Below are 17,292 nucleotides of genomic sequence, written 5' to 3'. Positions count from 1 at the left end.
TCCCTTGAGATTTTTGTTTCTATCTTACTGTTATTAATAGTCCAAAATATGTTCCTATTATCTAGTCAAAGTTTCCCCTTTTGTACTTCCTAGGTTCTGTGCCGATGATTGGGCCCAAATTGTGAAATTTTTACATCAATTTTGGGTGCCTCAATTTTAATTTTTTTTTATGGTGAGCCGCTGTTGCTTCCATTGACCTCATTTGGGGTTGCAGGAGCTCAGCATCCCTGAAAAAACAGGTCAAAGATGTTTACAGTCGGACAAAACGGAAGCATGCATAAGTAGAGGCCACTTTTCAAAATGTGTTTCTTGACCTCTCCACAAAACCCACCTGTAAAAGAGTGACAGAACTGCTGTACTGAACCTCATATGGGTTTGTCAGCCTAAGCACTTCACAATTCTGGATGGAAGGTGCTACCATAAATAAAGTGTTAATGACTACAGTAGTTTACTTATGAATGATTATACTAATAAACATGTTACTTTAGGGTATGTAAATCATTCTCTGTCCACATTTTAATAAGTAAAATGCATGTGAATTCTTAACGATACCCCTTTAACGTTACTAAACATTATCTTATTTAGATAGTACAGACAAAGTCAATTTATACATAGGTAACTTTATAGGAAATAATCCATGTACCTTGCACTCTTGACCATTAACTATTATATTATCATATATTTTACACACACAATACAGAGAAGTTTAAATTTTAGCTATGAATTTTAGGGACATCAGAAATAAATGCATGTGGGAATGCACACAACCCTTTTGTAATCTGTAGTCAGATGGAGATCTGCACCACATAATAGAGTTTATTTTTATCCAGCTTCCTTAACAGTCAGAAACATCACACACTCTGAAAGGCTAAAGAGAAAAAGAAAGATTTAAGGAGAAGCAACTTGCTTTGTTACAGAAGGAGGAGAAAGTTCAAGATAGATAGAGCAGAACAACTGAACAAGGGCTTGAATCAAGCCAGGGGTCCAGTCAGTTTTGTGAAATAGCACAGCTTAAGTAGCATTTCTGAGCATGATGCTTTGGATTCACAGTCCAATGAGACTCAGTAAACTGAGGAGAATGGGTGTTGTAGGCTGAGGGAACACCAAGAATATCAGGTAACATTTTCAAAAGCACCTAAGTGGTTTAAGAGCCTAAGTCCCATCAACTTTCAGTAGGAGTCAGCATCTAAGCCACTTATGTGCTTTTGACATTTTTCCCCACTGTATTTATTGTATGGAATAAAGCAATGAACAGTGGACTCTGAAGACTTCTGTTTCATGAGAACTTTTAGTAGCTTTTCTATGAATGGTTATCATGACTGTGCTGGTCTTACTTATTCTGTGAGCATCTCTCTCACTTGAGAAACTTCTAGTTGATAACATAAGTAACTAAAAGTCCATGAAGAGCTTTGAAAATCATAAGGACAATTTAAATTGAATTGTGAGATGGCTAGAATTTGAGGAACCAGGGGGTTGATATGGTCTCACATCCAGCTGCAGCTGAATCATCTGGCTATAGAATTCTGCCCTCTGTAAACTTTAGTGCATGAGGACTTAAGGAACAGGAAAAGCTTTATGGAAAACTGATTGCAATAGTCAAGTCAGGATTAGGGAAACATCTCGAGATGGAATATGCTGACATACAGACGAAAGATGAGAAAAAAAGAACATTCTGAATCAAGAATAACTGGATGATACTATCATCATTTTACTATAAAGAAACTGAGCCATGGAAAAATAAAAGACTGTCCTTAAAAATTGCAGAGGAAGTTTATAGTGGATCTGGGAACAGAAATCAGGTCTCCTGTCTTCTGGCTCTGCACCCTAGTAAACTCTATAGTGACTTTTGGATTTTAAATGCCATCTTATTGAATAAATTACTTACTTTTGGAAACTACGCAGGGGTTTCCTGTGGAATATGGGATACTGATATTTTGATTTTTTTAAGATCTAAATTTTAGTTACAATGTACTGAAACCTTTTAGGAATAAAAATGTGACAAACATGTCTCTATATAAAGTAGTCTACAAAGTCAATTGAGAATTACTGAGTTTGTCAAAGTTAGCAATCTGCTCAGAAATAATATATGCAGGGATAGCATATTTAAGACTTAAATGAAAAGGTTACTGTTGTTTATGGCTGTTCTGGATGGTATACTAAATCACAGGTTTTTTGGATAATCCTCACTACAGATCTGCACTCCAGATTTGGTGGTGTTTCTGGCCTGTTCCAATCAGCGGCTGAAAGAAAGGTTATTGAAACGTGCTGAACAGCAAGGGAGACCTGATGATAACCTGAAAGCCACTCAAAGACGACTAATTAATTTCAAGCAGAATGCTGTTCCACTGGTCAAATATTTCCAGGAAAAGGGGCTAATCATCACAGTAAGTCATTTAGCTATCAATATATGCACCCTGATAAACGAATGTATGGCTGTAGTTGAACTCAGGAGCTAATACCTGGTACTCTGGTACTCTGCATTCTCTTTGCTTTATAATAGTGCTTTATAATAGTGAGTCTGAGTCAAATTCTGCTCTGATTATTAGAGTGAGCATGCTAAAATTAGGGCAAAAATTATTAGGGCCTTGAATTTCATCCAGGGAAACAAAAAACTATGAAGCTTTAATTACTGTTTCAAGGTTACAGTGTCATGCATTGCAAACACCTTTGGGATTCTTTGTCTTGAAAACATCAGAGAAATGACATTTGATTCCATTGATTGTGGATTACTCAGCTGGAGAAAACCAGCATAGATCTTCTGAATTCAATGAGCAATATTAATTTACACCAGTAGAGGCTTTGGCCATTAAAGTGTAAGCTCTTCAGACAAGTCACATCCTGTTTATAATGTACCACATAAATTTATGGTGTTATATAAATGATAATTTTTAAAACTTTGGAGGCCAGGAAGGTCTGGCATAAATTGGTCCTTTGGCAAATCTGTATGAATAGTGATCTCTGCAATATGCTGGAAAAGAGAATCCATCTTTGCACGCTAAACAAGTTACATACGTAAGTGCAGCCAGAAGGTTTAATTAGTGCAAGCAGGGTTATAAAGTACTGCAAACGTATTTCAAGCTTATCACCTGCATCACCACAAGTAAAATAGATTATGACAGCTTTAAGAAGGGGATGATTAATTTATTTTTTGCTTGGTGAAATGTCAGTAGATCTAACAGAGGAATTGAATAACAATGCAGATCCTGAGTATGAAAACAGATGAGGTTTAAGATGAATAACTCTAGTCACTATAAAGGGATATAAGAGATACTGTGAGAGTGCAGGAATCACCACTGCAGCGCCCCCTACTAGTCATCTCAGGGAATTAGCTCTTTCCAGCACAGAGCGCCCTCTGCAGGCCAGTGTCCCACTGCCATCAGCCCCCTTGTCCATCCTAGGACCCGGTACCCCTTGTCTCTGGGGTGCTGCCCCCTGGCAATACCTCTGCAGTCTCAGGGTCTTCCCACCCAGGGGAACCCCTAACCCTCTATCCCCACCTTGCTTCAGTTGTGGGCTACTGCAGTCACCATCTAGCTCCCGCTCACTGGGGCAGACTGCAGTATATAAGCTATTCATCATACGCAAAGGGAGTTTGGACCTGCTGCCTCTGCCTACCCGTGGGCTGCCCCCTGCAACTCCAGTACCTAATTGGACTTCCACTAGGCCACAGCTCCCTTGGCCTTCCCTCAGCCCTGCTTCACTTCAGGTACCTTCTCTCAGCTCCCTGCAGCCAGGCCCCTCCCTCTCAAAGCTAGAGAGAGTCTCTCTCTGGCTTCTGGTCCCAGCCCTCTTATAAAGGCCAGCTGGGTCCACATTAAGCCAGCCTTGGCCTGATTGGGGCATGGCCCCCAGTAAGGCTGCTTTCCTCACTCAGCCCCGCTTTTCCTTCCCTGCCACAGCCCTCTCCCCAGGCTGTTTTAAGCCTTTTAAGACAGGAGCGGATGACCACCCCACTACAGATACTTAAAAAACTTTAGGAAAAGTGCAGAATAAGCAGAGAGATTGATCTGATTAGAATCTACAACTGAGAATTCACAATACACTTGAAGGAGCACTATATAAAATATTGACAAGTGTATTTCTCCAACTCGTTTATCTTTGGTTGTATTAGACATCTTTCATAGTCCAGTTGTAGAAAGTAATTCATTGCTGTAGGTATGGAATCTAGATAGTGCAGTTAGACTAATAATTGTTCTGTTTATTTCTCTTTTACGACTTAGTCCTGCAAACGCTAACAGGTTTAGCAAGCACTAGCTAGTCTAGAGTGAAATCCTGGCCCCACTGATGAGAATGGCAAATCTCCCATTGACTTCAGTGAGCTCAGGATTTCACCCTGAGTGCTTCGTACTATGAATGGTCTCAGTGAAGTCAATGGGACTGCTCAGAGTGGTTAAATTACAACCGATGAATTATGAGCTTTGCCTGGTAGTAAGTGTTTGGAAGATTGACCCTTAAGAGAAAAACTGGCACTATATAATGTATCATGTACAATCTCTTTTGGAAAGGTCTGTAAATCATACAGATAATTTTTCTTATCATTATAAATATGAGCAAGTCTTTTTAATACTATGTGCTAATCAGATTTAAAAATGTCAAAAATGTCCTTAAATTGCAAACTAGACATGGTATGACAAGGATAGTAAATTATTTTTTTGTCAAGGTCCAGATTTTTTGGTCAAGGTATAGTCAAGGTTCAGACTCCAGAGAATACAATAAAACAACAACAATACTGATAAGTAAATAAAAAGATTAGATTAAAAATAATAAGATGCATTGGAGACCATTTTTTATTTCAGAAGGTGGAGAAAGCTACTAGGGGAGAAGCTGTTCTAGATTTGATTTTGACAGATAGGGAGGAACTGGTTGAGAATTTGAAAGAGGAAGGTCACATGGTGAAAGTGATCATGAAATGATAGCGTTCAAGATTCTAAGGCATATTAGGAGGGAAAACAGCACAATAAAGATAATGGATTTCAAGAAGGCAGTCTTTAGCAAACTCAGGGAGTTGGTATGTAAGGTCACATGGGAAGCAACTCTAAGGAGAAAACAGTTCAAGAGAGTTGACAGTTTTTCAAAGAGACATTATTATGGGCACAAGAGCAAACAATCCCACTGCATAGGAAAGATAGGAAGTATGGCAAGAGACTACCCTGGCTTAACCAGGAGATCTTCAATGCATCTGAAACTCAAAAGAGTCCTACAAAAAGTGGAAACTAGGTCAAATTACAAAGAATGAATATAAACAAATAATACAAGTATGTAGAAAAATTAGAAAAGGACAAGGCACAAAACAGAATTAAATGAGCTAGAGACATAAAGGGTAACAAGAAAACCTTTTGCAAAAACATAAAAAACAAGAGAAAGACCAAGGACAGGGTAGACCCATTCCTCAATGCGGGGAGAAAAACAATAACAGAAAATGTGGAATGGCAGAAGTGCCCAATGACTTTTTTGTTTCAGTTTTCACTAAAAGGTTAGTAGCGACTGGACATCAAACATATTGAATGCCAGTGAAAATTAGGTAGGATCAGAAGTTAAAATAGAGAAACAACAAGCTAAAAAAAAAGGACAACCTGGGGAATTACAGACCAGTCAGCTTAACTTCTGTATCCGGGAAGACAGTGGAACAAATAATTAAGCAGTTTGCAAATACCTAAAATATAATAAGGTGATAAGTTACAGTCAGCATGGATTTGTCAAAAACAAATCATGTCAAACCAACCTAATAGCTTTCTTTAATGGAGTAACAAGCCCTGTGGATAGTGGGGGAAGTGGTATATCTTGACTGTAGTAAGGCTTGTGATACTGTCTCACATGACCTTTCATAAACTAGGGAAATGCAACCTAGATGGAGCGACTATAAGGTGGGTGTATAACTGGTTGGAAAACCATCCCCAGAGAGTATTTATCAGTGGTTCACCATCAAGCTGGAAGGGCGTATCAAGTTAGGTCCCAGAGGAATCAGTTCTGGATCCGGTTCTGTTCAATATCTTCATGAATGATTTAAATAATGGTGTCATAAACAGCTAAGGGTTAATGTCTCTTTCACCTGGAAAGGAGTAACCTGAAACACCTGACCAGAGGACCAATCAGGAAACAAGACTTTTTCAAATCTGGGTGGAGGAAAGTTTTGGGTGTGAGTTCTTTGTTCTTTGTCTTGTGTCTGTGCCCTCTCGGCTCGGAGAGTGATCTTTCTGTCTTCTGCCCTTTCTAATCTTCTGTTTTCAAGTTGTAAGTACAAAGATAGTAAGACAATATGTTTATATAGCTTTTTTTTTTGTATTTACATGTGTGTAGTTGCTGGAGTGTTTTGAATTGTATTCTGTTTGGATAAGGCTGTTTATTCACTTTTTTTTCTTAAGCAATTGACCCTCTATATTTTCACCTTATACAGAGACTATTTTTAATGTATTTTTCTTTCTTTTTATAAAGCTTTCTTTTTAAGACCTGTTGGAGTTTTTCTTAGAGGGAACTCCAGGGAATTGAGTCTGCAGCTCACCAGGGAATTGGTGGGAGGAAGAAGTCAGGGGGAAAATCTCTTTGTGTTAGATTTACTAGCCTGACTTTGCATACCCTCTGGGTGAGGGGGGAAGAGAGATTAGCTCTCGGTACTTGTGTTTCCAGGACTGGAAACAGGGAGGGTGGAGTCCCTCTGTTTAGATTCACGGAGCTTGCTTCTGTATATCTCTCCAGGAACCCAGGGAAGGAACACCTGGAGGGGAGGAGAGGGAAGGGAAATGGTTTATTCCCCTTTGTTGTGAGACTCAAGGAATCTGAGTCTGGGGGTTCCCCAGGGAAGGTTTTGGGGAGACCACAGTGAGCTAGGCACTGTATAAATCCCTGGCTGGTGGCAGCGTTATCAGGTCCAAGCTGGTAACTAAGCTTGGAGGTTTTCATGCTAACACCCATATTTGGACGCTAAGGTCCAGATCTGGGAAAAAATGTTATGACAAATGGCATAGAGAGTACACTCATAAAGTTTGTGGATGATACCAAGCTGGAAAGGATTGCACGTGCTTTGGAGGATAGGATCAAAATTCAAAATGACACAGACAAACTGGAGAAATGGTCTGAAGTAAATAGGATGAAATTCAATAAGGACAAATGCAAAGTATCCACTTAGCAAGAAACAATCAATAGCATACATACAAAATGGGAAATGACTGCCTAGAAAGGAGTACTGCAGAAGGGATCTGGGGGTCATAGTGGATCACAAGCTAAATATGAGTCAACAGTGTAACACTGTTTCAAAAAAAAGCAAACTTCATTCTGGGATGTATTAGCAGGAATGTTCTAAGCTAGACACAAGAAGTAATTCTTCTGCTCTAGTCCACACTGATTAGGCCACAACTGGAGTATGATGTCCAGTTCTGGATGCCACATTTCAGGAAAGATGTTGACAAATAAGAGAACATCCAGAGAAGATCAGCAAAAATGATGAAAGGTCTGGTTAGTCTGAAAAAGGAGAAGATTGAGACGGGACATCATAACAGCTGTGTTGAGCCACAGTGGACCATCCACCTGCCCGTGATACGGAGGGCCCTCCGAGAGCAGTCCCCTGCCCAGCGCAAGTGGAGAGTCCGTGGCTCCCCACAGCTGCCCACGCAGTTCTTACCATGGCTGGTCTGCGGCTTCGAGACCCCACCCCTAGGCCAGAGCCAGGTCGGGAAGAGCCATGTGGTGAGCTGGTGTGGAGTGGTGGACTTTCCACTTGCCCTGGTCTGGGCAGGGAGCTTGGGGGGCGGGGACACAGGCTGGGGGCTGCTCTCAGCTCCTCCCGCACCACAGGCAGGTGTAGGGTCCACGGGGCTTCCATAATTGCCCGGGCTCCTCAGCCAGGCTCCATGGTGGCCTGGACGGGGGGATGGGGCCTTGGGGGGAAGAGAAGGGAAAGGGGGTGGGGTCCGCCCCGGCAAAAAGTGGGAAGGCTATGGCCCTCCTGATCCCCCGTTTCCGGCACCACTGGATAACAGTTTTCAAGTACATAAAAGGTTGTTACAAGGAGGAGGGAGAAAAATTCCTCTCAACCTCTGAGGATAGGACAAGAAGCAATGGGCTTAAATTGCAGCAAGGGCAGTTTAGGTGGGACATTAGGAAAAACTTTCTAATTGTCAGAGTGGTTAAGCACTGGAATAAATTGCCTAGGGAGGTTGTGGAATCTCCATCATTGTCTAACCTGCTCTTAAAAATTTCCAAACCCCTGTCAGGAATGGTCTAGATAATACTTAGTCCTGCCATGAGTGCAGGGAACTGGACTAGATGACCTCTCAAGATCACTTCCAGTCCTATGATTCTGTGATTTCAGGGTCCATTCAAAAGTATCTGGTGCTCCAGATCTGGCCCGCAGACCACCCATTGACTACTCCTGTGGTATGATATTACCATTAATAATGCACTTCCAAGATTTTGTCTCTTTCATTCTGTCAGTTGAAAAGTCAGTGGGATGATTTTAGTTTTCCCTTTTAGAATTTCTGTTATAAATAATTTTATATTGACTCATCACTACTCATTGCTTGTCCAATATAGCAAATTTTAGATGGGATGAGACCATCCAAGGTTGTCCTTTCATTGATCTATAGTGCTCACAAGTTGCCTGTAAAAATATTTGAAGATCCAAATCATGTACCTAACTTGTTATTAAAGTTATATATATTATTTCCTCTCCATGAATGAAGTTCATTTATGATGTAGAGGGGCTTGCTGGGTCCACTATAGACATGAGGCCACAGCTTCAGTTTCCCTTGAACTCTGGGTAGATTCTCCCTCCATCCAAATCAAAACTCCATCCTCAAAGGGACTGCACTGGAATCCCGTGGCTTGACCACATATTTAAAGGGGGTGAATTTCACTAATCACCTCTGCTTATTGCTCTATGCATAAGCTTAGTATAGGAGGGTTGAATTTTACCTTATTTGAATAAAAAGTTTCTCCAGTGCCTGTATTATTTTGGTTATGCTGTACTGCACTCTTTACTACTTAGTTCGAGCTTTACACACATCCCACTAGTTCCTTATATTACTCATTTCCAGATGCTAAGAGGAAAGATACTATGATGCTGCAAGGCGTTATCATACAATGCTAGAAAATTGTCCTATGGTTTATCTATAGTAGTTATGGTTGTGCTGCCCAGTATTTTGTTTGTTTTTAGTCTTCTTGCTGGTAAAGTTTGAGAGTAGCTTTCCCAGTTAATAAGCCCAGGGCATTCTTGTGTTTTGATAATAGATTACCAATGAATATATATCCCTATTTCTTGTTTTTTACCTCCAGACATATTCCATTATGTTTTTGCTATATTAACTTGCACGAGCTCCTTAAAGGTACATCGCTGAAGAGGTGCAGCACAGAAATGCTGCCCATGAGACCGTGGAGCACTGAATTGGCTTCTAGAGCCATGGAAGTTGGTGGTTTTCCCATAGGATGGGTGGTGGTAAGAGGCAAGTAAACATATCAGACACGGGGAGTCCACAGCTGTCACCCTGCAAACATCTGGTCCACCACACTCCTCCCCAGACCCACAACCAGCTGATGGCTGGACCTTGTGTTCGGTGACCCATAATGAGATGAGAGCAATAAAGAAAAGAAAAATTCAGCAGAAAATGTGACTAAATATGACTGATATGCAGACATTTGAGGAAATTGCAGTCTGCTTGTTGATACTGCATGAGCAGAAAAAAAAGGCTAAATACCTAAAAATATACATACATATATATATATATATATATATATATATTCATTCTTAGTCATACTTCTTGCATTTGTGCTCAAATATATTGCATTAATTGTTCTTGACATTTTTCTTGTTTTAGACCTTATTTGTTCTGGTGCTTAATTTGTATTCTTCTTTCTTATTGTTATTTTGATCGTTTTTTCCTTCCTCTCTGCTAGTTTCCATAGAGTATTTTTCATATACCTACCCTCCTCCTACATGCCTTGCTATCTTTTCTGCCTCTTTGATACCTCTATTGTTGTATTCAGTTGTGCTCTATCCCATCTGTAATAGTGTTTATTCTAAAGAGAGATCCAGTGCCCTGCAAATGTAAAATCCTGACATTAACGCCAGCTATAAGGAAAGAAAAATGAAATATGTAGAAATAGCCATTTTCAATAAACACTCACTCTATCCCCAAAGTCACATCCAACTGTAGGCCATTTAATCTTAGGGGAGAAACCTTGGCCCCACTGAAGTCAATGGGAGTCTTGCCATTGACTTCAGTAGAGTCAGGATTTATTCAGGATCACAGATGCTACATTTTGGACATAATATAAGACTATAGATAGATGTCTAACCAGACAGATATGCAGAAGTTGACATGCGTTTACTGTTTACTTTACTACACCAGCACACTGTTTTCTAAATTATGCTAGTGCTTTTTAAATGGTTTACAAGACACCAAACTAAGCAAGGAAAGAAGATTCAGTGAGAGGAAGGAGGGAAAACCCAGTTTGCACCAGCTGTAAGCTTCCTGGTGGCTCAGCACAGAATGTCAGCCCCCCATTTTTCTTAAGTAAAGGTTTCATGATTTAGATTTGTGAGGGTAGTTTGTTCAGGACAGTGATGCAGTGGTCAGTGTAATAGTGAATACTGTGTCTTACTGCCTGGGAAGCAGAGTTTTAAACACTTTCTTCAATTTACACGTGATTAAATTTTAGTTAATATAAGTACAAAACATTCCCACCTTTAAAAAAAAAGTATTTAATTAAGCCAGAGACAAAGAAATAATGTGGGGTTAAAGAAGGGATTTGTTCAAAGCCACTTCTTTCCCCTAGAATATACATTTATGATTGCAGAGTTTTAAATTGAAAGATACAACTTCTTATGCCAGTTGATGACAATATTTCTGCTACAGCATAAAATCGGCTTAAGTGGAACTTCAGTGACGAATAGGTCTTATGCTGGCCCTCTGCACAAGAGTGAAATTCACTCCTATGTAGTCAGCTTGACTGAAGAACAGGTAGTGCAATAATAATATCCTATATTTACAGTTAGGAGATATATCACCTGATAGAAACCAGCACTTATCAACTGGAGTGTAGCAGGGTGCTGGTGCAACGGCACCTAATTAGCCCCTGGTCAGCCAGCCCCAATCAGGGGAAATAGATTGGGGCTGGGGAGAAGCCTGGTGCCTGGCCTTTAGAACTGGCTGCACCTGTGGGCCTGAGGGTTCAAGGGCTATAAAGGCTGGCTGGCAGCCAGAAGAGAGGGAGATGGCCAGTGGAAGGTCAGTCTCTAGGCTGAGAGCAGACTCTGTGCGGAAGATGAGATTGTAAGGCCTGCAAGCTGTAATATAGTATATCACGGGTGGTGGGAGAACCTGCTGTAAATAAAGCTGAAGAACTGGAGGCCTCTCTGAGCTTTACTGGGGCAGCAAGTGGAACCCTGGGAAGAGGGGGGCCGAGGACCTTGTTACACGGAGAAACAAGTACATTATGTTGAAGATATAGTCTGTTCTTGACCTAGTTTATTCTCACCTATTTCCTTCCCAGTAATCGTCTAGAGAAGGGTGTACATTGGCTTTGAAATGCTGACATATCATTCTGTCTGTGCACACTGTTATGCCAAATAAACCAAGAATGTTATAGATAAATGGACTTAAGCAGAAAACCCGAAAATAAAATGTCTGAAGTTGAATTGTACTAGACAGCACTTGTTCAATCACAAACGCTTAACTGACTCATACCATTTTCCTACTAAAATAACTGTTAGGTTATACCTTACTGCATGTCTAATAAACTGTGCCTACAATAATCCTTAATATGAAAATTCTAACGTTGCAAACATGACACCATTTAATATACTAATACTGCTTTCTGCACGTTTCATTCTATTCTTTTTAAATTGTAGCACAATTAGAAAAACAGTCAAACAAAACAAGAGAAAACAAAGAAATAATTAAATGTATAACCAGAGATATCTAACTAGTTACATGAAGAAGTCTGTTTTGAGATTTGGAGAAAAGAGACAATCCTACCCAGGTTAACAAGGGTATCTTCAGTGAATAGTTTAATGCAGCTGTTCTCAAACTTTGGGTTGGGACCCCAAAGTGGCTTGTAACCCTGTTTTAAGGGGATCAGCAGGGCTGGCATTAGACTTACTGGGGCCCGAGGTCAAAGCTCAAGCCCCACCACCCAGGGCCCAAGCCCAAGCCCAAGCCCAAGCCCCACCGCCCAGGGCCCAAGCCCAAGTTTGAGGCCTTCAGGTTGGGCTGCAGGGCTGAAGCCCTTGGGCTTCGGCTTCCTCCTCCACCCCCGCCCAGGGCAGTGGGGCTCAGGCTTTGACTTTGGCCCCCTGTCCAGGGAAGCAGGGCTCAGGCAGTCTCAGGCTTTGGTCCCCCCTCCTGTGGTCATGTACTAATTTTTGTCGTCAGAAGGGGATCAAGGTGCAGTGAAGTGTGAAAACTGCTGGTTTAATGCAAAGAGAGTGGAGCTAACTCCTCACCTGTTGTAAAATAAGCATAGCTTCATCTTTGGAACTACACTAATTTACGTCAGCTGAAAATCTGGCCCACAAATTTCATCATTGTCTAGGGAGAACCGGTTATGAACAGAGCTCTTCTCTGCATTATACATCCATGAACTTTTTATGGCACCAAGCCTAAATTTCAGTTGAAGAACTATCCTTCTACTGTGTTATTTTTCTCTACCAGGTAAACTAAGCAGCGTCTCAGTATTTTTACCATCTGTTAGCCCTGAAATAATGGAATAGCTAATCCCTAAGAGATCTGCAGTGTAGTGCTTAGGGAAATCATATTCACTAATCTCTGAATAAAATACTGCATTCCAAAATTATTTTTATTAGTGGATGTCATCATCACATATCCTTGTTTACTTAATTCACTCCACTGCACAAAAGTCCTAAGTACTGTCTGTGATGGAGTGTACTACCTTTTAAAGGCTGACCAGGAGCTGCAAACAGAACCACCTGCATATAATCAAGGAGTCTCTTTGTGTGTGTGTGTACACATGCGTGTGTGTACTAAAAACTGCACAGCTGGTAAAGGGGTGGTAATCTCTGGCCCAGCTCCCTGTTTTGGGAGCTTTCAATCTTGAGTAGTCCAAACCAGGGCTCTGAGGTAACAGATTTTAAGCTTTTGTTAAAATGTCCCTTTTGGAGGACTTCACTGAAAGGAGACATGCTTATGTTATAATATTTGGCTCCTACACTCAGTGCTGGTGGTAGCCCATTGGGGGCCCTAAGCAAGAATATTTTGGGGGGCCTTCCCACACAACACATACTAATGATTAATGGAGGGCCCCCTTGAGTTGCTTGGGGCCCTAAGCAATTGTTTAAGTCTGCTTATGCCTAGCACAGGCTCTGCCTGGACTGTTAAAGTGAACCTTTTGTTGACCACTAAAGAGGAACAGAGGCAGGCCTCAGCAGAGCTACACTTGGCCAGAAGGTGGTGGTACTAGATAGGCAGGCCCTTTTACAGGTCTATAGAAATGTAGGGAATACAAGCAGGCTACACCATAATGTAGTTGTTGTATTAACCAAAATTGAATGGCGCTAGCTCTGGATCATAAACTAGTATCAGAAATAACACATCCCCCCTCCCAAGAAAGCAGAGGCTGCTCATCTATAATTAAACCTAGCTTTGTAAACTAGCGGATATGGCCCATTCCAGCTCACATGGTCCAGCATTCCTCATCTACAGGGATTGTGCCATATTCTGATGGTGTTTTCAACTGTTAATATAGTAGTGGCCAGAGATTTGCCTCTGTTGCCACTAAAGAACATCCTTTTCTTTGAACACTGACTCTATTAAACACCAGAGACTCTACAAGTAGTGATTCCCATAACCATCCTAACTTACAGTTATACACTTTAGGGTGAGGAGGTTACTTCCTCTAGGCATGTTCTACTACTGTTATATTCTAGTGCCCTCTGTCTGTCTCATATTTGGAGAGATGTAGTTAATGGTTTATAACATTAAGCAATTGAATGGTTGCTGTGGTCTCGGGTAGTATATGACTTTTAATTAGACAAAGAATGTTAAGATATTATTGTCTCAAGTATCTGGATTGTGAATCTTCAAACTGGTTGTTAAAACAGATCTGTAAACATTCTGTTGCCTAAGTTTCATTATGAAGCCTCCAATTACGTGTTTTCCATTAAAATAAAGGGACTCCTTTGTTAATGGTTTTAAGATCAAAAGATTCTGTCAGAAAGTGAAGACGCTTTAAAGTGAGGCTCTTTAAAGGAAAATGCCTTTTTGTTATTAGAAATTCAGTGCTTATAATTTTTTTTAATTAGGCATCTTTTTATACTGATGGGAGCATGGCAAGAATTCATAACTAGTTACTCTTTTAATATTCAGCCAATGATAATACCTTGGTAATTGGTCTTAGCGACATAGCACTGTGTCCTCTGGTGTTTAGGTTGATAGTATAGACCAAGCCTTATTCCGTGAACAATGAATTTTTATAATTTTTGAGCAGTTCTAATCTACTTGAATTTCTTGGGTAGTGGACTTGTGTTTTCAGAAAACTGTTCAACATATTCATTAATGATCTTGAAAAGGGAGTAAACAATGAAGTGCCAAAGTCTGTAGATGCTACAGAATTATTCAAGATAGCAAAGTCCAAAGCTGACTTCAAAGACTTACAGAGGGACCTCACAAAACTTGGTGACAACAAAATGACAGATGAAATTCAGTATTTATAAGGGCAAAATAATGCACATTGGAAAAAATAATCCTAACTACACATATATAATAATGAGTTCTAAATAAGTTTGCTCTCAAAAGAAAAATCTTGGAATCGCCATGGATAATACTCTGAAAAGGTAAGTTCAGTATACAGCACCACTTCCAATGAAATGTTAGGCACTATTTGGAAAGGGATAGAAAATGACCAAAAAAAAATCATCATGCCAATATATAAATCCATGGTGCACTCACACCCTGAATGCTTTGTCCAGTTCTGGTCGTCCCATCTCAAAAAGGATATAGTGGAACTGGAAAAAGTTCAGAGAAGGGCAACAAATATGATCAAGGATATGGAACAGCTTTCATACAAGGAGAGGGTGAAAAGATTAGGGCTGTTCAGCAAAGAGATGACTAAGGGAGGATATGATAAAGATGTGTAAAATCAGGAATGATGGAGACAGAAGTTATTTACCCTCTCCCACAGTACAAAAACTAGAGCTTACCCAATTAAATTAATAGGCAGCAGGTTTAATACAAACATGAGGAAGCACTTTTTCACACAACATACAGTTAACCTGTGGAACTCATTGCCATGCTATGTTGTGATGGCCAGAAGTATAACTGGGTTCAAAAAAGAACTAGATAAGTTCATGGAGGATAGGTCCATTAATGGCTGTTAGCCAGGATGGTCAGGGATGCAACCTCATGCTCTGGCTGCCAGAAACCGGCGAGGGAAGATGGGGTGGGATCACTCCAAATGCCCTGTTCTATACACTCCTCCTGAAACTCTGGCACTGGCTACTGTTGGGGACTGGATACTGGCCTAGATGATCTGAACTGGTGTGGCAGTTCTTATGATGATTTCTTTACCATGGAAAAAATGGGGGAGGAGGGAATGGTGAGAGACAATAATGCATGTCCTCTTAACATGAGAAGTGCAATATTATTTTGCCAGTTTATACAATATATTGAAATTAAGATTTCTGGTTTTAAAGTTTAAACTGTAAAACTACATGGAAGTCATTTTTCACAGTTTATTCTTCAAAAGAAGTAGTAAGCACTATTATTTGTAAATGTCTTTTTGTTGTTGTTGTTATTTTAACCTTTCTGCAAATTGTATCAATTTGTTATTGAGAATGTAAATAACACATATAAACAGAAGGTGCTGAATGTGCAATTAATCAGCTTATGACTTTCAATGTTATGTGACAGAGTTGTCTTTATATTTAAAAATTAAAGGGAGGAAAACTTGTACTAAGAAACTTTTGAATTTTTTAAAATTATTTTTATTCTAAACAACAAATATACAAGTTGGAAAGCAGTAATAATTTTCATATAATAAAGAATATCAGAAAAAATAAACACTGAAAACCAGAAACCTTAAATATAATTACATTAAGTTACATGATTAGTTACGAGTTAGATGGTACCACGTCATCTGCTACTCTTCTCTGTAGAATTTGCCATAACACTGTGGAAAGAAGGTCACATTGCATTGTGGGATGTTAAATTATATCTACTCACATTGATTTATGGTACAGATTTTTTTTTTTATGTACACAGACAAATAAGGCCCCAATCCTGCAGTGAGCTCATTGTAGGACTTGGGTCATGATGGCCAACACTAAAACAACATAAAAGATGATGAGCTGATAGCATAGCCATGGGAAGAAAGCACATTCTGTTGTTTTTTTTTTTTTAAGTAAAACAATCACATAACTAGAAACTCAGACTTATAGGTACAGAATAAATTGGGTGTTATGAGATTGAAGGCTAGATTCTGCAATCCTTACTCACTTTGATTAGCACTTACTCAAGTAAGAAGTCTCATTAGCTTCCATAGGACTGTTGTATAAATACCCATCAAGTGAGTGAAGGTTGTACAATCACAATACATTTCTACGTCCAAAACAAAATGAATTTCAGGACATTCCACAATCAAAAAGTAGACATGACATAGGAGAGGAGGATAGGGAAGAATCCAAAACATATCTATTTCTGTTTATAATAAACCAACCTTTCAGAATCAAAATATTTTTATGCAGTCAGCAACTAGTCTAAAGGCATCATCCTTCCCAGTGTATTCAATTACTAACAGTCATATTAGTCTATCAGGTGTTACTCTCAAGTCCTCTGATATTATTCTATTAACTTTTCCTAGTACTCAAGGCTTAGTGATGGTGCTTGTATTCGCAAATAAGCATGGTTTCCTTGTACAATCAACAAGAGTGGTTTTGATTGTCTTCTGATGCATGGCTATTTGTTTCAGTACATTAAAAAACAAAAAGTAAGAAGTCAGAATACTATCATCATATAAACCCAGGATCAGACCTGGTTTATCTTAGATATATTATGTATAAGCACAGTGCTTCACATGTGAACCGTGAGTTAGAGTTTGTAAGTTATCCAATCAAATGACTGGCTTCAGTGAAACATTATTTTTTAATAAAGCGTCAAAAGAAAGGACTGCATCTTCATTCATAAACTGATTGGAAAGGACAACAAGCTGTGGCATGCAATGTTGATTTCACTGATATCTTCATTATTTTGCATTTTAAAGAACTCACTTTTCCCATTCAAAATAAGACATTCAGATGAGCTACAGCTGCAGAGGACCCACCAAAAGCAGCAGAAGCTGGAAGTGGGC

At 39.8% G+C, this 17,292-nt stretch overlaps 1 protein-coding gene across 1 annotated transcript in view; it reads left to right on the top strand.

Moving 5' to 3' along the window:
• AK5 (adenylate kinase 5) overlaps positions 1-17,292 on the top strand; it is a 156,044-nt gene that overhangs the window by 26,240 nt on the left and 112,512 nt on the right. The window contains exon 6 of the mRNA XM_030571961.1: positions 2,193-2,384. Within this exon, the coding sequence (XP_030427821.1) occupies positions 2,193-2,384 (192 nt within the window). The remainder of the gene's footprint in view (positions 1-2,192; positions 2,385-17,292) is intronic.

This window comes from Gopherus evgoodei, chromosome 8 (assembly GCF_007399415.2).
Source record: "Gopherus evgoodei ecotype Sinaloan lineage chromosome 8, rGopEvg1_v1.p, whole genome shotgun sequence".
Lineage (NCBI taxonomy): Eukaryota > Metazoa > Chordata > Testudines > Testudinidae > Gopherus > Gopherus evgoodei.
The sequence above is the reverse complement of the archived record's forward strand: the minus strand, read 5'-3'. Positions and strand labels throughout refer to the sequence as shown.